Source organism: Pteronotus mesoamericanus, unplaced genomic scaffold (genome assembly GCF_021234165.1).
Source record: "Pteronotus mesoamericanus isolate MK-2021 breed Mesoamerican mustached bat unplaced genomic scaffold, CSHL_Meso_final contig_22, whole genome shotgun sequence".
NCBI lineage: Eukaryota > Metazoa > Chordata > Mammalia > Chiroptera > Mormoopidae > Pteronotus > Pteronotus mesoamericanus.
The window spans coordinates 4,021,537-4,044,458 of NW_026555090.1; the positions used below are offsets into that span (position 1 = coordinate 4,021,537).

Here is a 22,922-nt window from a genome sequence, read left to right on the forward strand (position 1 = left end):
ATCAGCTACTTACCTTACACTAAAGTCCAGTTACGGGTTGTGCAACCTTCTCCTTTCCTAGGGAAGCTTCTCTTCTAAAATATTGAATTTTCTGTTTTGACTAAAGGACAGTTATGCATATCATTGAAGAAAATTAAGCCAGAGCTTTGGGAGAGCAGTCCCTCTTCAGGCTCTTGCCCTCAGCTCTCTCATGCTCCCTCCTGTACGGAAAGCTCTGATCAACTTTGCATTGTAGGTGAGCTGGCAAAATCTAAGTAGGGGCTTTTGCAATTTTTGCATAGAAATTCAGAAGCCCCAAATGAAAACAGACATAACTGGTCAGGCCTATTTTGTGCAGAATTAAAAGAAGCAAGTAGAAATGAAACCATTTACCTCTGTCTCTTTCTCCTCCACACACCTGCTTAAAGAACAACTTTGTCCTGATCTTCTGTTTTTCAGGGCTCGATCAAGACTCTAACCATATGTTTTTCTTCCCTGAAAAAGACTGCAACTCACAGTTTGATACTTTACATGTTTACCGCACAGCCAGAACCAAGAACACATCTTTCCCTTTGTCCAAAGATTTAGGAAAAGAAAGGTTGCATAAAAAGGCTCGGGGGGAAGCATCTAATACTGGTAAGTCTGCTTGACGTGAGAAAGCCAATGGACATGAAACTGGGAAGTCCCAGTGGAGGTGGGGGTGCTGAGAAGGCAACAGCATCTGGGGATGACAGATTTGGGGAATTAGCCTTCATTTTCACCTATGGTGTGTTGGACTCGCTGATATTTATTCCCTCCTTTAATCGCACATCTGGAAAGGGAAGCAGCAAGGACAAAAATCACTCAGGATGACCCAAAAGCCCATGTTTTCACTTCTCCAGCGCGGTGCCTCTCAGAGACACCTGAGAACAGACATCGGAAAGGGAGCTGTCGTTGAGGCATCTTTGGAAGTCTCCCTCTGCCCCAGGCCACAGCCCCTTGTCCAGCCCCTGACCTGTGGCGTAGCGGGCGTCGCTACAGTTCAACCCACCCTTTTGAAAATACTCAAGGGCCATTTTTGCAACATTGGATTCCTTATGGAGGAAATAAGAGCAGTGGGGAATATGGACCCTGACCCCAAGGCCATCCTAAGCTTTGAACAGCAAGACATATATATGAAACAGTGACAGCAAATGCAACACATAGGTTCTGAGACTTTTTTTCTACAGAAAATGTCAAATTTCAAAAATAGGATAGTATAATAGCCATTCACATAACTGTCACCTAGCTTCAATAATTAACAGAAAAGCAAAGAGCGTCGTGTGATAGTTCAGATTTCTAACTTCTCTTGAAAGCTCAGATGGTCTGGGAGGCTGAGCTCCACAATCTCCCATGGCAATAATTAGCTGCAGCTGAGTAGCAACCGGCCCTTCAGATGGGAAGCGAACCCTCTAATTCATCACCGTCCCATCATCCTTTACTGCTCACACCACCCACCTCCCTATTCTTATTTCATCCACTTCTCTCCTCTAAAGTTGTTTAAAATACTTTCCTGTTGGGGTGATTTAAAGGAAATTCCAGGCACCATGGCACTTCACCTGCACAGGCAGACTCTGAGGCTACAGACATATCCTTGAGCTGGGAAGGCTGAAAAGAACTTGTATGTTTGGATAGGGGGTTTCTCTTTTCATTTTGGCAGAAAAAAATGACAAAAACCAATAGCCTAAGAACAGACTCTGATGAGTTCTACTGGGTGGAATTACCACAGAGACAACCTACCCATGCACCTTTCTCCGGCTTCATTCTAGAGGGAAGATGGAAGGGTTCGCTCCAGTGTATTTCCGAGATGAATAGGCTATTTCCCAAAAAAGCAGACATGCACAAGACTGGGCATGCCCCCTCCGATCTGTTGGTTGACATGGATGCTGTCAGAGACCTGTCTTCTGGCGTCAGCAAGTACCGGGACTTCATCCGTCACCTGCCCATCCACCTCTCCAAGTATATTCTAAGTATGCTGGGCTGCACTGGGGCATTTATCAAGCGCCCTCCCACTTCAACCCAGCTCGAAGGTTCCCATGTTTATCTTTTTTTCTCTTTTTTTTCAGGTATGCTTGATAAAAAAAGCCTGAACAGATGCTCCTTTGTGAGCCAGCACTGGGCTGTCCTGGCACAGCAAGTCAGGTTGGACCGGTCCATGCACACATTCATCCAGAACCGGATTGCCTTACTGCAGGTACGTCCTGCCTGGGGGGGCGGCCTGGAGACCCACCCCCTCAGTGAGGCTGGCCAGGCTGTGAGCCCTTCGGTCTACTCAGGAGACCCTTAGCAGGACTCCTACTCCCTGCTTGCTGCTTCGTAGGCTTAAGGAGTCACCTCCTTTCTGTGTGGACTCCCCATTAGTCACTGCTTACTATACCATTGTCAGTACACCTCACAGGGGCAACATGTACAGAAAGAAGCCTTTTAGGAAGAGAAAGGCAGAATCTGTGAAACCTCACAAAGCAGGGAATCCCCGCTCCCCGCCCCCCAACTCCCACCCCCTGTCAAGAACTGCATTGTGGCTGATGCAATCAGAAAGCCATGAGCATGCTTCTAGGTCAGCCTGACATGGTCCACAGATGTGTACAAGTCCACAAAGTCTATTTCCCCTGGTATTTGCCATTTCTGGCATTTTATTTGTTTTTCTTGCCTGAGTCCTGACTCGAATCACAGATTCCTGGTAGCTGGGACTTGCCCAGCAGAGATCGATGAGAGAAGAGGGGAAGAGGCGGGCACGGTGAGGCTGGCCGAACTCGGGAAAGCTGGAAACTGCTGGCCATGTCTTTCTGGTCTTGCTCCAGATTTTTGGCATCATTATCCCCTTACGCTAGTCTGTACCCCTCCTGGCCTACCTGGCCAGGCCCAGGCCTTCCTTAGCCAGAGCTCACCCATCTTTCAGATCTTGCCAAGCACTTGTTTCCCCTTCTGTTGGAGAGTGGGGACCAAGAGTCGCCGTTTTCTGTTTTTTCCCCCCTCAGGGGTCCTACACAAGGGGAATAGATCCTAATTACGCCAACAAGCTTTCCATTCCAGTTCCTAAAATGACAGATGACGGAAAGCGCATACGTGTGAAAAATCAGAAATGGAAACTGAGAACAAAGGTGGGTTCTGACGGCATCAGGGGCAAGTCGCTGCGAGTGGCGCACTCTCGTTGGCCTTTGAAGGCTGAAGGCCAGGCTCCGTCCTCGCATAAGGACTCACATATAGGACACGGGAGGACATAGAACATAGCATACGGATGTAGGTAGGATAGGGAAAGCGACCTTCCTTAAGGGAGACCAGAGTTCTGTGCTCTATGTTCTTACGTACGTCACTTCCTTTCATTAAGCCTTAAATGCCTCCCCTGTTAAACAGGTGGATTGGTTTGGTTGTCCTCTCAGGGTTTGTCCTTACTTCAAAGCCCATAGCCATGTCCCACATCCATGGCGCCCAGTCACCCGGTGGTGTGCTCGGAGCCGGGAGCATGCCAGCAGTAGCTGGGCGTTTCCTCCACACCCACCAGTCCATGCATCTAGCGGCTGGAGAGATGAGGCTCTAGGACGAGAGGCCATCAGAGGAGGGCAGAGCCGGTCCAGAAAGTCCAGAGTCCAGGATGAATTGAGCTTTCTCACTTTTCACTTCCATGTTTGTTCTGACTCTAGGATGGAAGGGGAGAGCTACTCCACCACAGACCTCCCCACCAAATCTTTTTCTGCCTATCCAGGCATAATTCATTCCTAAAACTGTTAGATTCCTGCTCCCTCCCCTTTGCTCAAGGACCTTCTATTTTGAAACTATTCAATGGGCCCCAAAAGAATACTTAATGAAGGGTGGTCAGACTGCAGCTTCCGATAAGAAAACTGGGTAGCATAAATTATAATCTGAGAAATAGAAGTGTCCACAGAGACCATCTAGTTCCCCTGTCTGTAGAGGCCAGGCAGATCCCATGACTGAGGGAGGAGGGTGGGGTGAACGGAGAAGGGATGATGGGACAGTGACGAGTTAGAGGGTTCACTTCCCATGTGAAGAAGCCAGTTGTTGTTACTCGGCTGCAGCTAATTATTGCCACGGGAGATTGTAGAGCTCAACCTCCCAGACCATCTGAGCTTTCAAGAAAAGTTAGAAATCTGAATGATCGTGCAACACTCTTTGCGTCTCTTAAATGCTGGCAACCCATTAAAAATATTAAAACAAACAAAAAAACCTATAAGGGCCAAGGAAAACATTTGTTTACCTCATGTGACCTGCAACTTTTTTTTTTTATCTTTGAGTTGGCCCAGTCACTCATTTTATAGCTAAAGAAATGGAGGCACAGAGAATTTCAGGTTCCTAGCCAGTGAAGCGACAGAGAACAAGTCAAACGCTCACGTGCTTGTTCCAAGCCTGCTGCTCTGATAAGTATAGTGAAATTAACATACTTCTTCCTTTGGTGATGTAGCTGTAATTGCCTGAAAAAAAGGGGGGGGGCTAGTCAGACAGTGTTTAATATTTTAGAAATGTGTAATTTAAGAGCAGAGTGAGAAACGGGTCACGCAGGATGGAGACCAGGAGAGAACATGAGAAGCAGTGAGCCTACGCAGTTAAGGGGTCTGCTAGGAAAAGGTGGAGGTGAGTGCTTCTGAGCTCAAACAGTGTGCCAGGCATGGTGACAAGGGCTTTGTAGACATTCTGCACTTGATCCTCACCATAGGTTGGGTCGTTAGCATTGCTCTCAGTTTATGGAAGTGGAAATGAAGGCCATGATGTCAGAAAACTTGCCAAGTTCTCATAGCTGGTCAGTGGCAGAGCTGTAATTTGAACACAGGTGTTGTTCTTCTCAACGACTCTACCATGTTGCTTCTAGGCTCTCAGAACTGAACTGATGAGCAAGAGCCAAGGAATTCCAGCCTGGGCTATGAGAAGCCAGGGAAACCTCTTTTAATTCAAGGCAGAATATCAGAGCTGTTTGCACTCTGGTGGGGAGAAACTCCTAGGTGGATATTACTACTTGGTTCGAGATTAAAAGGGAGAGTGAGCTGAGGAAAGCTGGTGTCCTGAGGAAGGGTCTACGGGCATGGAGAAGGCTCAGGTTGGGAAGGGGACTTAGGGAGAGATGTCCCCAGGAGGACTCCCAGATGCAGGCATGATGGTGTGGTCTTCTTTGCTTTCATGAGAAACTCACCCTGTTCTTTGGCTTCCTGGTAGTATGATTATTATTTTCTGCTATTGGAGGGTAAAGGGTATGGCTGGGAAGAAGTGTGGAAATAGGAATTCAGTTGAGTCATCATCTATGCCAGAGTTTAGCGTGCCTGGCATGCCATAGCTGCTCAGAAGGTGTGTGATTAAGGGAGGGAGGGAGGGAAAGAAGGAGGGAGGGAGGGAGGGAGAAAGGAAAACAGGAAGGGAAGGAAGGAAGGAAGGAGGGGAGGAAGGAAGGAAGGAGGGGAGGAAGGAAGGAAGAATTGAAAAGGGAAGGCAAGCACTTCTGTTGAGATTTGATATATCGATTTCTTCTTTCTGATGCTCAGACACCTCATCTGTAAAATGATGTGACTACTTTGTGGGATAAATGGTGTACTTTGTGAGGCAACAATAACGAGATATTAAGGTTGCAGTTGTATGAAAACTTTGATGTGCAAATGCATAGAGTGTGTAGCAGTAATTTCACCTATGGCTTGAGTTCCCAAAATGTACTTTGTACTATCACGTTACGTGATGTAAATGTGAAACCCCCTCTTCCGTGAAGTGGCCAAAGGCACCTGTGACTTTAGTTGTGAGCATACCCTTTGTGAGCTCATTTTTAGAAAAGTTGTGCTATCAGGGACATTCAAAGTTCATGGAATTAGTACACATAAGGAACAGAAAGAGGTGGAAGAAGAATTAGGACTCTGGACTCAACATTTTCTAACTTAGAGATTACTCTAGTGCCAGCTCACTGGCCCAGCCCCATCAGCACGGCAACAACAGCCACAGCCTGCAGAGGAAGACTCCATGGGTTCCCGAATCCTCTCCAGGGGGCATGCGTGGGTTAAGTGGCTGCCGTACTTTGACTCCAAGTGTTCCTTTGTCAGAGTGACTACAACCTGTGGACGGCATACCAGAACCAGGAAACGCAGCAGGTCCAGATGGAGGAGAGAAATGTCTTCTGTGGGACTTACAACATCCGTATTGTCTCTGACGTGTAGGTACTGAGGTCTGAATCCAGGTCCTCAGAGACCCTGAATTACCCCCAGTGGCATCTTCGGTTTCCCATGACCTTTGTTCACTTGGAAAGGCTCTATTTCCAAGCTAACATGAGAGGAGGTGCTTGATTTTTTGAACCATTATCAGCAGTGTATAGAAGACACTTCCCCTTATAAATTTTGGGTATACTGACCAACAAACTTTTGCAAAATTAATATGCATAAAATCTTTCTTTTTGAAATATCTGTATTGTTTTATTATAATTTTACAAGTAACCTATTCTTAGTGGGGAAAAAAATCCACCAAATGCCAGAAAATGTATAGAAAAAAAGCAAAGATCTATAATCTTGTCATCTATAGATAATCACCATTAATAATGGTGTCTATTCTAGAATTTTTCCGTACATGAGCCTCTATTTTAAATAGGAATGGAGTTACGCTTTACATATTTCTGTAACCCACTTCAGCAAAATACTGTGGATATCTTTCCATGTTAAATATGAAAATAGTATTTATGATGACTGCATAGTGTGACATCATTTGGATTTGTCATAAGAAGACCCTTTAATAATCAACTTTCTGCCATACTTTAGGCCCAGGACTTCTTCACTCTTCATTCATAATGTTTGTGAGGACCATTCCTATTTTATTTTTGGCTCTGAATGGTTTTAAGAAATTGCATCTTGACCAGTTCTTAAGGGGAAGGTAGAGCAGAGAGGGGAAAGGCAAAGTTGAGTTTTTATGAGTAGTATGGTGATAAGTGTTCTTTAGAAGAGATGACGACTGCTTGAACTCGAGCGATGACAGATGCAAAGAGGACAAAGTTGCTCCTCATATTTAGAGTGACCATACACCCCGTTTTACTGAATCATTCCTAACTTACTCAGTGATCCTGGAGTAATTAATGTTCTATTTCACAATAAAAATGTATGAACAATAAATCATTTGGTCATCCTGCTCATATTTTATTTATTTGCTAGTAATCCCATTACTAGAAAATTAATTCAACTCATACTGTTTTATTGGACTACAAGCTCGTTGAGAGGAAGGTTCACGTCCTACTCACCTTTGTATTTCCCATGGTTCCTATTAGTACAGGACTGTGAACCTAATATATGCTCATTGGATATCAGTTTTAAAGAAAGGAAGGGAGGAAGGGAGGGAGGAAGGGAGGAAAGGAGAAACAAACAGTGGTATATGCAGTGGGTACAGGGCTTCCCAGCTGTGTTCTCTGAGGTTTCCATGAAAAAAGTTTTCTATGGTCAAATAAGTTTGGGAAATGCTGCATACTCTATTCTCTGCTTTGGGGATCTATCATACATTAATTAGCAGAAGTTTTTGGGTGGGTTGCCTTTTGTCTTTAGGTTTTAAATCTACTCAAAATGGATTTTTTGTTGTGGTATGAGGCAGGGTTCTATCAGGGTCTGTTAGTACTAAGCCTTGCCTAGTGCTAGTTTCCGAACTGGGAGGCCTTGAGTTCTCCATTATACCTGCAGTGAGAGCCATCATGCTAAGTGAGTTCCAGGCAGCACACTAACTCTTTTTTTGTGAACCATCCTTTTCCCTGGCAACTCAGGTGGGACAGAAACAGAATCATCCACTATTCTGGGGGAGATCTGGTAGCTGTGTCATCCAATCGGAAGATCCAGCTCCTGGACATCCTACAAGTAAAGGAGGTACCTGTTGAATTTCGGGGCCACGCTGGCAGAGTCCGTGCCCTCTTCTTGTGTGAGCAGGAAAACTTCCTCCTGAGCGGCAGCTACGACCTGAGTATCAGGTGAGTGGGCCAAGGAGGCCGTGGTTCTTCAGCCCGCCCGGGGCCTGATGCCAGCTCATGGAAGAAGCACACACTCTTTTTCCTTTTCCTATTTGTCAGAAAGGTATCCCACGTGATGCTAACTTCTAGAATAACACACAACATTTTTCTTTTTTGGCGAGGTAAAGACCAAGAATTTGTATATTGTTTAAACTTGAATGAGATAGACTTATAACAATTAACAGATCTATTTTTTAGTTGAAGACTATGATTAAGAAGGCATTTATTTTTTAGCATTCTTTAGAGGCATAATTTATATTTGCTTTTATAGATTCCTTCAGGGGAAAGTAGTTTTTTGTAGGTACAAAATATGATATAGAAGCAAAATAGTGTTTGAAATGTACATTCATTATTAAAGAATATAATAAACAGTCATGTACTCATTATCCAGGCCAAGAAATAAAACATTATAATTCTCCAAATCCTACTATGTGCTTTTCTCTTATTGCTTCTTTCTCCTAACTAGAGGTAATGTTATCCTAAATTTTATACTACTTATTCCTTTGTATTTTTATAGGCTTCTTTTATAGTTTTGCTATCTACTTACATATCTCCAAATATATTTATTATGTTTGTCCATTTTTGAACTTAACATAAATGAAACTGTGTTTTAAATATTCATCTGGACTTGATTTTTGTACTTAACTATGATGTTGAGATTAATCCATATGATGTAGTTAGCAGTAATTAATTTATTTTCACTGAGATATAGTAGTTTATTGAATGAATATATCTTTATTCTTCTGTTAATGAATATTTGCATTATTTCTACTATTTTTATTCTTTCAAGAATGCTGCAATAGGTGTTCTTAGATTTGTCTCTGGGTGCCTGTGTATATAAGTTTTTAGAAAAAAATTGACATAAAACATTTTAGTTTTAGGTGTACAGCATAATGATTTCACATATGTATATATTGTAAGCTGATTACCACAATAAGTTTTGTTATATCCATGATCTCCATTGCCATACACAGTTACACTTTTTTTTTGTTGCGATGAGAACTTTTAAGATCTCTCTTAGCAACTTTCACATGTAAGACACAGTCTCGTTAATTATAGTACGTGGATTTTTTGAAGGTATATTCTTAGTAGTGGAATTTCTAGGTAAGAGTCCTGAATTGTTTACTGAAGTGCTTGTATTTACTTACAATTTCATGGGAAGGTATGAGAAGATCCCTTCTTTCAAATCCTCATCAACAGTATTGGCAGTGCTGAACATGTTTGCCAATATGATGGGTATTCAATAAATCTTCATTGTAGTTTCAGTTTTGACTTTCTTGATTATTAATGAGGTTGAACCTTTTGTCTTACCTGTATTAGTCAGGGTAATATATATATATGTGTGTGTGTGTGTGTGGCATTTGTGGGCGGTATGGGAGAGGAACGCTGACAGCTGCCCTTCCAGCGCGGCCCTGGAGCCACGCAACCTCGCCTCTCCTCCCGGGACTCCAGCTCCCTGTGGGCCACGCCCCCTCTCCTGGAGCCCGTGGTTAGTGGCTGTGAACAAGATTTTGTGCCTTGGCCCTGTGAAAGGGTATTCCGGTTTTTAGCAGACTCCCATTTCTCCCTGGCAGACAGAATCCCTGCTGATTTTCACAGCCAGGTGTTCTGTGAGCTCCTCTTGCTGGCAGTGGTGCTGTGGGCTGGGGAGCCGGCCCGGGGCTGAGACGCCATGTTCCTAAGGTGGGACCTTTGCAGCTGAGAAATTCTTTCTGATTCTCAGCTGCCAAACGTGGGTGTGGGGTCAGCCCTTTTTGCATTTCTGCCCTTCCTTCCAGTCCCAATGTGCCTTCTTCTGTATATCCTTAGTTATAAGGCTTTGTAGCCTAGTGATGAGTTGGTTATTCAGGTTGATTGTTTTATATGTTAGTTGTAATTCCTGTTTGGTCCTGGGAGGAGGTGAGTGTAACTTGCACTTGGATCTCCTAAACATTCCTAATATACTGATTTACTAAAAATACCAGTTTATCAAGGTTTTTTTTTTTTGTCTTGTGTCTGTGATCCTTCCCAACTCTAGGTGACAAGCTATTTAAAAAAATTTTCTCTATTAACTTTATAGTTCTTCACTCTATTTGCAGTCAGATTTTGTATGTGGTATTAGGTAGAATTTTTTAAATGATTTTATTTATTTATTTATTTTTAGAGAGGGGAAGGAGGGAGAAAGAGAGGGAAACATCAATGTGTGGTTGCTTCTTGAGCGCCCCCTGCTGGGGACCTGGCCCACAACCCAGGCTTGTGCCCTGACTGGGAACTAAACCGGCCACTCTGGTTTGCAAGCTGGCACTCAATCCACTGAGCCACACCAGACAGGGCGAATTTTTATTTTATTTATTTTTAAACAAACTGAGCAGTTTCCCCCCACAGCAACTACTAAATAACCTGAAATTTCCCCCACTGATTTACGGTGTTATCTTTTTCTCATGGTAATTTCCTGTATGTTGGGAATGTAAATGAGAGCATCTCTAAGCTCTCTATTCTAGACCATTGGTTTGTTTTTCATTCTTTTTTTTTTGCATCAAGATTACCTTTTTAAAAAATTTTAAAGACAATGTTTATAGAGCAGGTTTCAGTTCACAGCAAATTTGAGAGGAAGGTGCTCAGACTTCCTATGTGTTCCCTGCTCCCATGCATGAACAGCCTTCCCCATTATCAACAGAGCGGTGCCGTTGCTACAATTGATGAACCTACACTGGCACATTATAATTACCCAAAGTTCATAGTTTACCTCAGGTTTTACTATTGGAGTGGTACATTCTATGAATTTTGATGAATATATAATGACATGTATCCATTGCTATAGTACCATACAGGGTATTTTTACTGCCTATTTATCCTTTGTTTCCCCAACACCTAGAAACAATTGATATTTATAATTTTCATAGCTTGCTTTTGCAGATTGTTCAATAGTTGGAATCATGCAGTATGTAGCGTCTTCAGTTGTGGTTTGTTTGTTTTTTTTTTACCTAATAATATGCATTTAAGGATCCCCAGTGTCTTTTCATGGCTTAATAAATAATTTCTCTTTCACACTGAATAACATTACATTGTCTGGATGTGCCACAGTTTATGTATTCATTCTTCTGCTGCAGGGCATCTTGATTGCCTCTGAGTTTGGGCAGCTGTGAATAATGCTGCTGTAAACACCTCTGTGTAGGTATTTGTATGGAGATAAGTTTTAAACTCCTTTGGATAAATACCAAGAAGCTTGACTGCTGGATTGTGTGGTAAAAGTATGTTTAGTTTGGTAAAATTATCTTCAGTGTGACTGTCCCATTCTGCAGCTCCATCAGTGACAAAGGAGAGTTCCTGTTGCTTCACATCCTCACTGGCATGTGGAGTTGTCAGTGTTCTGGATTTTGGCTATTCTAAACAGATTTGTAGTGGTATTTCATTGTTTTAATTTGTGTTTCCCAGATTGCCTATAATGTGGAACATCACTTCATGTGTTCCTTTGCCATTCATGTATCTTCTTTGGTGAAGTGTCTGTTAAGATCTTTAACTCATTTTTTAATTGAGTTACTTGTTCCCTTATTGTTGAGTTTTAAGAATTCTTGCATATTTTGGATGGTACTTCTTTATCAGATGTGTCTTTTGCAAATATTTTCATTCAGTTTGTGGCTTGTCTTCTCATTTTCTTGATACTTTCTTATGCAGAGCAGGCACCTTTAATTTTAATAGAGTACAAATAATTCTTTCATCGGTCATGTCCTTGGTGTTGTACCTAAAAAGTCATTGTAATGCAATGTCATTTAGTTTTCTCCTATGCTCTCTTTCAGAAGTATTATAATTTTGGGTTTTACATTTAAGTCTATGATCATTTCAGGTTAATTCTGGTGTAAGATAAAGGGTATAAGGTCTATGTCTAAATTCAGTTTTTAGCATGTGGATTCCCAGTTGTTACAGCACATTTATTGAAAAGACTATGGTAGTTCCATTGTACAGCCTTTGCAATCAGTTGATTATGTTTGTGGGGCTCTCTTTCTGGACTCTCTATTCTGTTCCATTGATCCATTTATTTGTCACCAGTAACACACTGTCTTAAATTATGGTAGCTTTATAGTTAGTCTTTTTTTTTAAATAATTTTTTATATTTCCATTACAGTTGATGTACACTACTGTATTAGTTTCAGATGTTCAACCTAGTGATTAAACATTTACATAACTTATAAAGGGATCACCCTGATAAATCCAGTACCCAACTGACCATACACAGCTATTACAATATTATTGACTATATTCCCTATGCTATACTTTATATCCTCATGACTATTCTGTAACTACCAATTTGTACTTCTTAATTCCTTCATCTTTTTTTCCACCCATCTCCCAACCACCTCCCATCTGGCAACCATCAAATTGTTCACTGTATCTATGAGTCTGTTTCTGTTCTGTTTGTTCACTTATTTTGTTTTTTAAATTGTGCAAATATGTGAATCATCTGGCATTTGTCTTCCTCTGTCTGGCTTATCTCAACTAGCACAATACCCTCTAGGTCCATCCATGTTGTTGCAGATGGCAATATTTCATTTCTTTTTTATGGCTGAGATATACTCCATTGTGTATGTGCACCACTTCTTCTATATCCATTTGTCTGTTGATGGACACTTAGGTTGTTTCCATATCTTGGCTACTGTAAATAATGCTGCAGTGAATATATGGAGATATAATATGTCTTTTTTATTTAGCCTTTTGGGTTTCTTCAGATAACTACCCAGAAGTGGAATTGCTGGGCTCTTCTTTGTCTCTCCTCCTATTATAGCCTTTTTTTTTTTTTAAAGTCTATTTTGTCTGGTGTAAGTATTGCTATCCCAGCTTTTTGTGTGTGTGTTTGTTTCCATTTTCATAAAATATCTTCTTCCATCCCTTTGCTTTCAGCCTGTGTGTTTCAGTCTGAAGTGAATCTTCTGTAGACAGAATATAAAAGGGTCTTGTTTTCTTGTAGACAGTGTATGAAAAAGTCTTGTTTTGTTATTCATTCAGCCACCATATGTCTTTTTACTGAAGCATTTACTTCATTTACATTTAAAATAATTGTTGATAGATGTGTTTATTGTCCTTTTATTATTCATACTTTTAACTTCTTTTTCTTCTTATTCTTTCTTTTCCTTCTCTTTTTTCAAGAAGACCCTTTAAAATTTCTTGTAACTTGCTGGTTTGGAGATGATGAGCTCCTTTAGCTTTTTATTGTGTGTGTGAAGTTCTTTTTCTGCCCTTTAATTCTAAATAATAGCTTTTCTGGGTAGAGTAGTCTTGGTTGTAGGTCCTTGCTTTTCATCACTTTGAATATTTTGTGCCAGTTGCCTCTGGCCTGCAAAGTTTCTATTGAGCAATCAGCTGACAGTATGTAACTAACTGCTTTTCTCTCACTGCTTTTAAGATTCTCTCTTTGTCTTTAACCTTTGCATTTTAATTATGATGTCTCTTGTTGAGGGTCTATGTGGGTTCATCTTGTTAGGGATTCTCTGCACTTCCTGGACTTGAGTTTTTTAATGATTATTTTTTCAAATAGGCTTCCAATTTTTTGCTCTCTCCTCCTTCCAGCTCTTCAATGATGCGAATGTTGATTCACTTCAAGTTGTCTCAGAGACTCCTTAAACTATCCTCATTTTTTTGGATTCTTTTTTCTTTTTCTTGTTCTCATTAGATGTTTCTTTAACTTCCAAATCGTTGATTTGATTCTCTGCTTCATGTATTCTACTCTTGATTTCCTGTAATGTATTTATTCCAGTTATTACACTCTTCATTTCTAACTGTTTTTTTTCATGCTTTTTATCTCCATTTTTATGTTTGCTATATCTTTTTGAAGTTCTCACTAAGTTCATCTACTCTTCTCCTAAGTTCATTGAGCATTCTTATAACCAGTGCTTTGGGTTCTGCATCTGGTAGATTGCTTATCTCCATTTTGTTTCGCTCTTTTTTCTAGAGTTTTGTCCTGTTCTTTCATTTGGGACATTTTTCCCCGTGTTTGTTTCTATGTTTTAGGTAGAGCTGCTACGTTTCCCAGTCTTGGTAGAATGGCCTAATGTAGTAGGTGTTCTGTAGGGCCTAGTGGCACAGCCAACCTTGATCACCTGAGCTGAGTACTCCAGGTGTACCATCTCTGTGGGCTGTGTGCACTCTCCTGTTGTAGTTAAGTTTTGATTGCTGTTGGCATGTCAACAGAAGGGATTATCCTCATGCGAGTCAGCTGTGAGGACTGGCTGTGGTTGTGGAGGATCTGCTACTCAGAGGCTGACTCCATGGAGCCAGACTCATGAGTGTGTCTTGAGTGTGTCACTAGTAGAAGTTGTTGGTTGGTGCTAAGGCATGGTCTGAAGCTGTCCACCAGGTTCACTGTCTCTGAAGCCTCCCAGGAGGTACAGGCCAAGGTCAGTCAATGGCTGTGCCCTGACCAGGACCACCCTGCCTGAGCTACAAAGCAATATGCACTTGACCGCTGCTTGTGCTGGATTTAGAGGTGCCTGGGAGAGGAAAAGCTGTGATCCAAGGCTTCCTGCTGCTAGTGACAGCCAGGCGCCACTTAGAAAGAGGTATGGGGCACCCTGAGTTCAAATGTTTTTTTTTTTTTTGAGAGATTTTAGGAAAGTCCATAGCATTGGTCAACACAAGTAATTTGTATGGAAAAGCCCCTGGAAATAGCTTGGGCGGGTCTGCAAGACAGGTGGTTCAGGATTTTAGGAAATTACCAGAGAGAGGTGAGTAGTATTTGCCAGATTGATGGAGATTCAGATATGGTGCTTCCTGCCAGTTCTGTGGGGTAAAGACTCTGCAAAGGAACAACGGCCTCTGCCAACACTTCTGTCAGGGAGAAAGCTGCCCCTCTAGCCTTCGCCCGAATGGCAGACAATGCAGTTCCTCTTGGTATGTCCCCAGGTCCTTTTGAGCTGCTTCCCCAGTGCTGGAACTCAGAGCGAGTGAGGCCAAGTATGTCCATGCATGAACCCTTTAAGAGGAATGCCGGAGACTCTAGAAGACTTGCGTCTGCCAGAAGTTATGGGAACCTGTCTTTTGGTCACTGAAACCCTGGGCTTGGGGGCCTGGTATTGACCTGGGAACCCTCCTTGGGACCAGTTGTAACATGGCTTTCTCTTTATATCCTCAGTTATAAGACTTCCGTTTAGTTGGATTTCAAGCAGTTTTGAATGATGGTTGTTATGTAGTTTAATTGTAATTTTGATGTGGTTGTGGGAGGATGCAAGTACCACATTACTGACTGTGCCATCTTAACCAGAAGCCCTGCTTTATAGTAAGTCTTTAAGCTGGGTACTGGCAGTTGTCCAACTTTGTTTCCTCCTTTGGTATTGTGTTGGCAATTCTGAGTCTGATGCCTTTCCATATAAACTTTAGAATAAATTTGTCTATATCCAGAAAATAACTTTCTGGGATTTTGATTGTGCCCATGTTGTTTTTCAAATTTTTATTTGTTTATAGTCATACACTTGGAGAATATTTTCATATTATGTTTTTTAATGAAGCTTAGCTATGGTATATAATTTTTGAGTTCTTAGTGTAAGTTTATTGACTCAAGAAAACCTAACTAAGACTTGATTAGGGTTGCATTGCATTTACAGACTGATTTGTGCAACACATTTATTTCTTTGCTCTTTCTTAGAACATTAAATATTTTAAAACTAAAAGGCCTTTGTATTCTTATTTAATACCTAAAACTTTATACTTTTATCGGTATTGTGAATGGTATCTTATTTTCACTTATATTTTAATTTGGTTTTTGCTGGTGTGGAGAAATTACATCAATTTTTGTAGTTTGTAGTTTTGCAGTTTGATTTTTTTTGTCCATTGATCTTGGTAACAATCCTTGTTAATTCTAATCGTATAGGTGTTGATTTGGTTTGTCTTTCTAGATGATCTTATCAACTGGAAATGACAATATATTATCTTCTTTTTCAATGATCACATGATTTCTTCTTTCTCTCTCATTCTGCCTTTGCCTGGGCCCTCGGGTGAGCAGCGGCCGCGAGAGTGGCCACTGTGCCGAGTTCCCCCTCCTGAAGGGCGGGCACCCGAAGCGTCTCTCGTGAGCATTATGCCTGCGGTTATGACTTCGGTTTATAAGATCACTAAATCAAGGAATTTCCTTCTATTCTTATTATTCTACAAGTGTTATCAAATATATTTTCTGCATAAATTAAGAAAACCAACCTGGCCTCATGGTTGGCCATGTTGCTAGAAACAGAAATTCAAAACATGCTTTTTTTTCAGGCTATTGGGACATTGTTACACACATTGTGAGTGCGTAGTAGGCTCTGTCAGACGGGTAAGGCCATAGCACACTTGGTAACATTAGAAGAAAACACTTAACTCATTCAAAAACATGTTATTATTAATTATTATTATATATTATTATTAATCATTTATTTCGTGCCAAATCTAATAAGAAGTCTATGAGGTAGGTAACATTATGACCACCAGTTTACAGCTGAGAAAACCAAGGTACCAAGAGGTTCAGTGACTTATCCAAGATCACACCGGATCTCAGGCATCCGGCCCCAGCGTCTACTATCTAAACATCACGCTTTGCCCCGTCACAGGAGCGATCTGGCGGAAGTGGGAATCCGTGATGACGATAGTTGAGACCTCAGGCAAGTTGGTTTATTAAAAAAAAATGACTCATACATGTTTCCATACACCTCTTAGATATGTTTCAGAAACATACACACAGTATTTTGGATCTAAGTGGCTGTGGTAAATTGTTTTGTTGTTCTTGTTTGAATATCAGCTCTCCCACTGAATTAATGCCAGGAATTCTAGGCCTGGTGGTCGTTCCAGGAACCCTTCTACCTAATGCCAACTAACATTTATCAAGCATTTTCTACATGTTGGTCACTGTTCTAATGTTACATGCCTTGATGCAGGGTTTCTCAACTTCAGTACTATTGACGTGCAGGGCTGGAATATTCTTTCTGGGAGACAGTCCTGTGCACTGTAGGATGTTTAACAGCATCCTTGAACTCTACACACTAGATACCAGAAGCACCTTTCTCCCTACCTGAGACAATCGAAAATGCCTCAGACAGTGTTGAATGTCCCCTGGCATGGAAATCACCCTGGGGGGACAATCACTGCATTTCTGTATTTAATTCTTCACAAAAATCCTATCTGGTAACTACAATTTTTATCATTTCTGTTTTACCAATGAGGAAATGAAGCTGACACAGAAATTAAGTAACTTTCCCAAAGTTATACCAAATAGGTGCTACAACTGAGATTCAAATCGGGCCTCTGAGCTTCACCAGGAAACTTTTGTACCTTTCAACTGCTTCTTGATTTACAAGAACTCTATACAGTATGATCCTTTGGGCACTCAGAAAATCTCAAAAACATTTTTTTGGCCTAATTCCTGCAGATACTGGGACCTGAAAAGTGGGGCTTGCATACGAATCTTCAATGGCCACCAGGGGACAATCACTTGCATCGATTTATATAAGAACAAGCTCGTATCTGGAGCAAGAGATTGCCAGGTGAAAGGTGAGAAAGGAATGCCTTAAACTTTCAAAGAAGTTTCCCCAAATTCATAGGTTGCCAAAATACATATTTTGCTCATTTCTCTAGGCAACATATTTACTCTTTTATTCATCCATCCGCACATCCATATATCTATTGATCCATTCCTTTGACAACTATCGGTTGACTACCTACAATATGCTAGACACCATGGTAGGTGTTAAGGGAAAAAATGAGTATAACATGGCTCTTTCAATATGGCTCGTTATTTCCTCAGGAGGCTTATCATCTCCTAATGAAAATAGATACATACATAATGGGGAATATAATAAATATGTGAATAATAACAACTGCCACTTACTGAGGACTAACTTTGTGACTGCGATACATGCTTTATATGTATTATCTTATGTAACCCTCACAAGAACACTATGAGGTGGTACAGAAGAGGAATCCAAACTCAGAAAAATAACTTGCCCTAAATTAAAGCTGTGAAGTGGTAGAGTGGAGGTTTGAACCCAGGGCTGTCTGAGTCTAAATCACATGCTCCTAACCAACATTCAGAATTGTAAGGGACCACAGAAGTAAGAGCAAGAGGGGCAGCACCACAGAAGGATGCTTTTTGAGTATGGCTTTGAGGATTTCTACAGGCAGAAGGAGAGTGGAGGACATTCCAGGCAGAAGGAACAGTGCAGGCAAATTCACAGATGGTTGAAGAAAGCTCTGCATTCAGGGAATTTCCCCTTGCCTGGTATGGCACTGTGGTGTTGAAGAGAAGGCTGCTAAGTTTGTCTGTGGCCAGGCGATCAGGGGCTTTCTGCACCATGGTAGGAAATTGAACTTTATCCAACAGGACATGGGAAGCTCTACATGCATTTTAAGCTGAGTACTGACATGATCAAATATGCCTCTGAGAAAGGTAACTCTAGTGATAGTGTGGAAGAAGGATTTGGAGAGCAGTGGCTATGTGGAGACAGGGAACAAGTTAAGACACTACTCAGCCTAGAGAACTACGGCGTTTTTACCTCGATGCTCTTGGAGACCAGGCAAGTGTGAAGAAACGCAGATGGATGTCAGTGCAGGGAGTCTCAGAGGGAGAACCGGCGGGACTTCACCACCAATGTGATATGAAAATTGAGAAAGGTGGAAGGCAAATGATGAGGCCGGACTTTTAAACTCAGGCCACTGGGGATCTGGAAGTGCCATTAATGCAAATAGGAAGTGGGGCAGAAGAGTAGGGTGGGCTGAGGCATGGAAGAGGAAGCGGTGGCCTAGGTTTTGGGCGTGATGAGTGTGGTAGGCGGAATAACAGCTGACCGGAGGGCTGCACGTCTAACCTCCGGGCACCTGTGGCTTTGCTCCTTTGCATGGCAAGGGGTGCTTTGCAGATGTGATTAAGGTAAGGGATTTTAAATGGAGAAATTTTCCTGGGTTTTCAGTGTGGACCCATGGGGTGTCACATGGATCCTTAAAAACAAACTTTCTTGTCTGTGGTAAAAAAGAGATATGACTGCCCTGACTGGTGTGGCTCGGTGGATGGAGCATCATCCCATAAACCCAAAGGTCATGGGTTCAAACCCCAGTCAGGGCGCCTGCCTGGGTTGCAGGCCAGGTTGGGAGTGTGAGAGGGACAACTGATGGATGTTTCTCTCCCTGATCCATGTTTCTCTCCTTCTTTTTCTCCCTGCCACTTCCCTTCTCTTTAAAAATAAGTAAATAAAATCTTTTAAAAAAAAGGGAGATGTGACTATGGAAGAACAGTCAGAGAGATGCAACATTGCTGGCATGAGGATGAAGGGAGGAGTACGTGAGCCAAGGAATGTGGGAGGCCCCTAGAAGGCGGCAAAGGCGAGGAAATCGAGCCCCTTTCCCAGTCTTCGTAAATGAACACGGCCCCCTGGTACCTTGACTGTAGCCTTTTGCAGCCATGTTGGATTTCTGTAAAATAGTGAATTTGTGTTTTTTTCAGCATTTGAGCTTGTGGGAATTTGTTATAGCAGCAACAGAAAGCTAATAAATTGAGTGCGGGATCCCTGAGGCTATCCAGGTGAGAGGTGCAGTGGGGAGTGGCAGGTGTGGCTGTCCTGGTCTGGAGCTCCAAATACGGTGATTCGGTGGTTATCAGCTATAATGAGAGACGGAAGCCCCCGTTATGGATGAGATGTCCTATGCAGATCAGGAGGAAAGACTGAAGGGAAGAGAAGCAAAGGACCCTGGAAACCACAGCACATGAGGGGCAGGTGGAGGAAAAAAATGTGGGAAAGGGAGAATACAGTGGTGTTAAATCCATAGACACGCACATTTACTTAAGATATTCCCTACCTCTTTGCCCTCCTCGGCCTGAATGAAAGTCTTGTTGCCATCGTCACTTTGAGAAGGAAAGCAGAAAGGATGAAATGGGGAGGGTCCGGTGGTGGAAGGGCAGACAAGGCCGCAAGCTTGGGAGAGTCTTGTGTGACCACAGGCAGGGCCATCATGGAGGGTTAGGCCCTCACCTCAGGTGTAAAACTTAGGGGGGCACCAAAAAACAAACAAACAAACAAATAAACCCTCAGTAATCAAGACACATATTTGAATGCAGCATTATTTTTTTTTAATTTTATTTCTTTATTTTTTAAAGATAGGGGAAAGGAGGGAGAAAGGGAAACATCAATGTGTGGCTGCCTCTCATGTGACCCCCACTCGGGACCTGGCCCCGCAACCCAGGCCTGTGCCCCGACTGGGAATTGAACTGGCCACCCTTTGGTTCATAGGCTGGCACTCAGCCCACTGAGCCACACCAGCCGGGCTTAATGCAGTATGAAAAAAGTCAAAATTAATGCACATGATGAAAAAATATCAAAAGATCTCTCTTACCTTAACCCTGGCTTGGGCCTCCAGCCCACCTGCTTCCCCTGGGCTCTTCCTACCTGCCTGGGTCACCAAAATAGAAGGAAAAAGTGACCACTGGAAGGTAACTCCCCACTTCTTAAATTCTTTAAACTAGGTCACCTTGCCAATGAATATTTTAATTCCTTTTTCAATTTTCACATACTTAATGTGATAAAAGGGCCAATATATATGTAAAAAAGAAAAGAAAAACATGCTCCGGCAGTTAGAGTTAATCTGATGTCCCTGGATCCAGAGTCTCTGGGTTTAAATCCCAGCTTAATGTGCTAACCACCCGGGTGATCTTGAGCAGGTTCCGGAACCTCTCTCTGCTTCAGTTTCCTCATCTGTGTAGTGGGGAAGAATAACTGTGCTTGTCTTGTGAAGGTGACTTACTGCATGTCAAGCGTGTTGAATGGTGCCTGGCTCGTCGTTAGCACTATACAAGTATCAGCTGTGGTTATTTTGTCTTATGTCATACATTCTGTTGCTTGGGAGGTACTTTGGGAGCTGATGAAGCTGACTTTAATGCTCTCGTCCCTGAATTCTTGGTGCCCACTTTCAATTTTAGCCTTTAAGCTCTGTTCTCCCGCCCACCCATTCACTCTCACAGTCACCCAGCTTGCAGTACCCTAGGCCAGGGCGCCCCAGCACCGTGTTAGGAACCTGGCCGCACAGCAGGAAGTGAGAGGCGGTCAGGCAAGTGAGCAAAGCTTCTCTTGCATTTGCATTACCACCTGAGCTCTGCCTCCCATCTCCCTACACCCTACCACCCCGGTCCGTGGAAAAATTGTCTCCACGAAAGCAGACCCTGGTGCCAAAAAGGTTGGGGACCGCTGCCCTAGGCTGTTGCTCTAGCACCGTCTACATGGAGCAGCATTAAACCTGCCCCCGGCTGTGACAACCTCTCAGTTAGGAAAATCCACATCAGATTCGGAAACAGTTAAAAATGTAAATGAAAATAGAGAGCTTTCTTTTGTTTCGGGGTAGGAGGGGTGGGTCAGGAGCACAGCCTCTCGGAAGAACGATGCCACGAAACACGTGCCGTCCTTTTCCTGACATCGCCAGAGCCAGCACTTTTCAGGCGTGAGGGGGAGCCTCGCTGGAGATGGGCTGTCCAGCACTTGGACTCCGAGGCTAAGTTCCTGGGTTAGGGCCAAGGTCTAGGCATTGCTGGCTCTCCCACGACCAGGACGCTCTCTGTTTCACGTGCACAGAGCTCCTGGAGAGCCTGTGGGGTGCCGGCCCAGACCAAGGCCGTCTGGGGCCTGACTTAATGGGCTGCACTGGTCTTAGCTTCTGGGATGGGACGCGAAGTTCTGCTGTAACCTGCCGTCACCCCCTTCTTACCCTCCCCCCCCCACCTCTCTCTCTCCTTCCTTTCAGAGTGGGACATAGAGACGGGGAAGTGCCTGAAGACGTTTAAACACAAAGACCCCATCCTGGCCACCAGGATCAATGACACCTACATAGTGAGCAGCTGTGAGCGAGGGCTGGTCAAAGTGTGGCACATCGCCATGGCTCAGCTGGTCAAGGTGCGGGCAGGGGGCTGCGGAGCGAACGGGGCCCTGGTGGTGATGGGTAGGAGGAGAATGACGGTCTCTCCCCGTGCTGCCCCCCGGACCACCCTGGAGCAGTCAAGTTACAGTCTCCGTAAGGTTGGTCCTGAAGAGCTGAAGGGGAAGGCCCCCTCCAAAACTGAGCCATTGTGTGTTGGTGGAGAGTCAGGACCCGTATGATCATGGCGGCGGTGGTGGAAGGCTGCTTTCTTCCTTGGCATTATAGACGGGCTCAGGGTATTTCAATAGCAGTGAAGCAGCTTTTCTTTTTCCAGAACATTCTACTCCGACTCTGGCATGGGTAAGAGAATGAATAAAATCACAGTGGTTTTTCTCCTTACTCTCCGATGAGAACATTGAGTCTTGGAAGTGATTGAATGTTCACATACACAAAATGTTCTTGCTGCACTTGAAACCCCCTGGCCCTAGTGGGTGGTGGTGAGGTATTATTTATGCCAGGATCGTAGGATCACGCTGAGAAGGTGTTGGGAAACGCCTGGCCTGGTTTCAGGAGCTGTAACGCTGCCAACAGGCTGGAGGGCCCCAAGGCTGGAAATAATCAGGAGGCCTTGGAGAAACAAGCTCCTCAGGTGACTTGACCTGTTCCCCTGGGCAGGGGCTATGCTTTGTCTTGTGTACCTGCCAAGGACAGGTAAGACCCCTCGGGGGAGGGGCAACCTGACAGGCATTGACCGATATGGGCAGCAGATAAGAAATTGGGGGACACGGAGAAGGGGCAGAAAGGCCCCTGCACCTCTCGGCTTGGCTTGGACATGGCCGGAGTCCTCATTGCAGCCGAGAAGCAGTCCCCTTATCTCTTGGTGGTTCCCTCCCCGCACCTGGCTCAGGCTTGAAACAGTGCAGGAAAAACAGCCCTAAATCAGATCTGGTGGTTGCCAGGGTAATCAGGCCTAAAAGTAAATTCTTTAGAGTGTGCTCTGTTCCTCACATCTCTGGCCAGCTCATGCTGCGAAGGACCTTCACATTATTTATACCCTTTACCCTTTATCATTAAGGCGCTTGCCCTTACTTTCATTCTCTTTTGTTTAGACTGGTCTCCTCTTGGACCCGTGTAAATC

General features: G+C 43.3%; 1 protein-coding gene across 4 annotated transcripts in view; it reads left to right on the plus strand.

Moving 5' to 3' along the window:
* Window positions 1-22,922, plus strand: part of FBXW10B (F-box and WD repeat domain containing 10B) — a 38,552-nt gene that overhangs the window by 1,924 nt on the left and 13,706 nt on the right. For 3 of the 4 annotated variants that reach the window (XM_054571075.1, XM_054571077.1, XM_054571078.1), the window contains exons 2-9: window positions 439-615; window positions 1,767-1,967; window positions 2,064-2,191; window positions 2,976-3,098; window positions 6,027-6,136; window positions 7,715-7,915; window positions 17,319-17,440; window positions 21,671-21,819. In XM_054571075.1, coding sequence (XP_054427050.1) covers window positions 439-615; window positions 1,767-1,967; window positions 2,064-2,191; window positions 2,976-3,098; window positions 6,027-6,136; window positions 7,715-7,915; window positions 17,319-17,440; window positions 21,671-21,819 — 1,211 coding nt within the window. Of the gene's footprint in view, window positions 1-438; window positions 616-1,766; window positions 2,192-2,975; window positions 3,099-6,026; window positions 6,137-7,714; window positions 7,916-17,318; window positions 17,441-21,670; window positions 21,820-22,922 lie in introns of all 4 variants that reach the window. The other variant, XM_054571076.1, reaches the window with a different exon arrangement.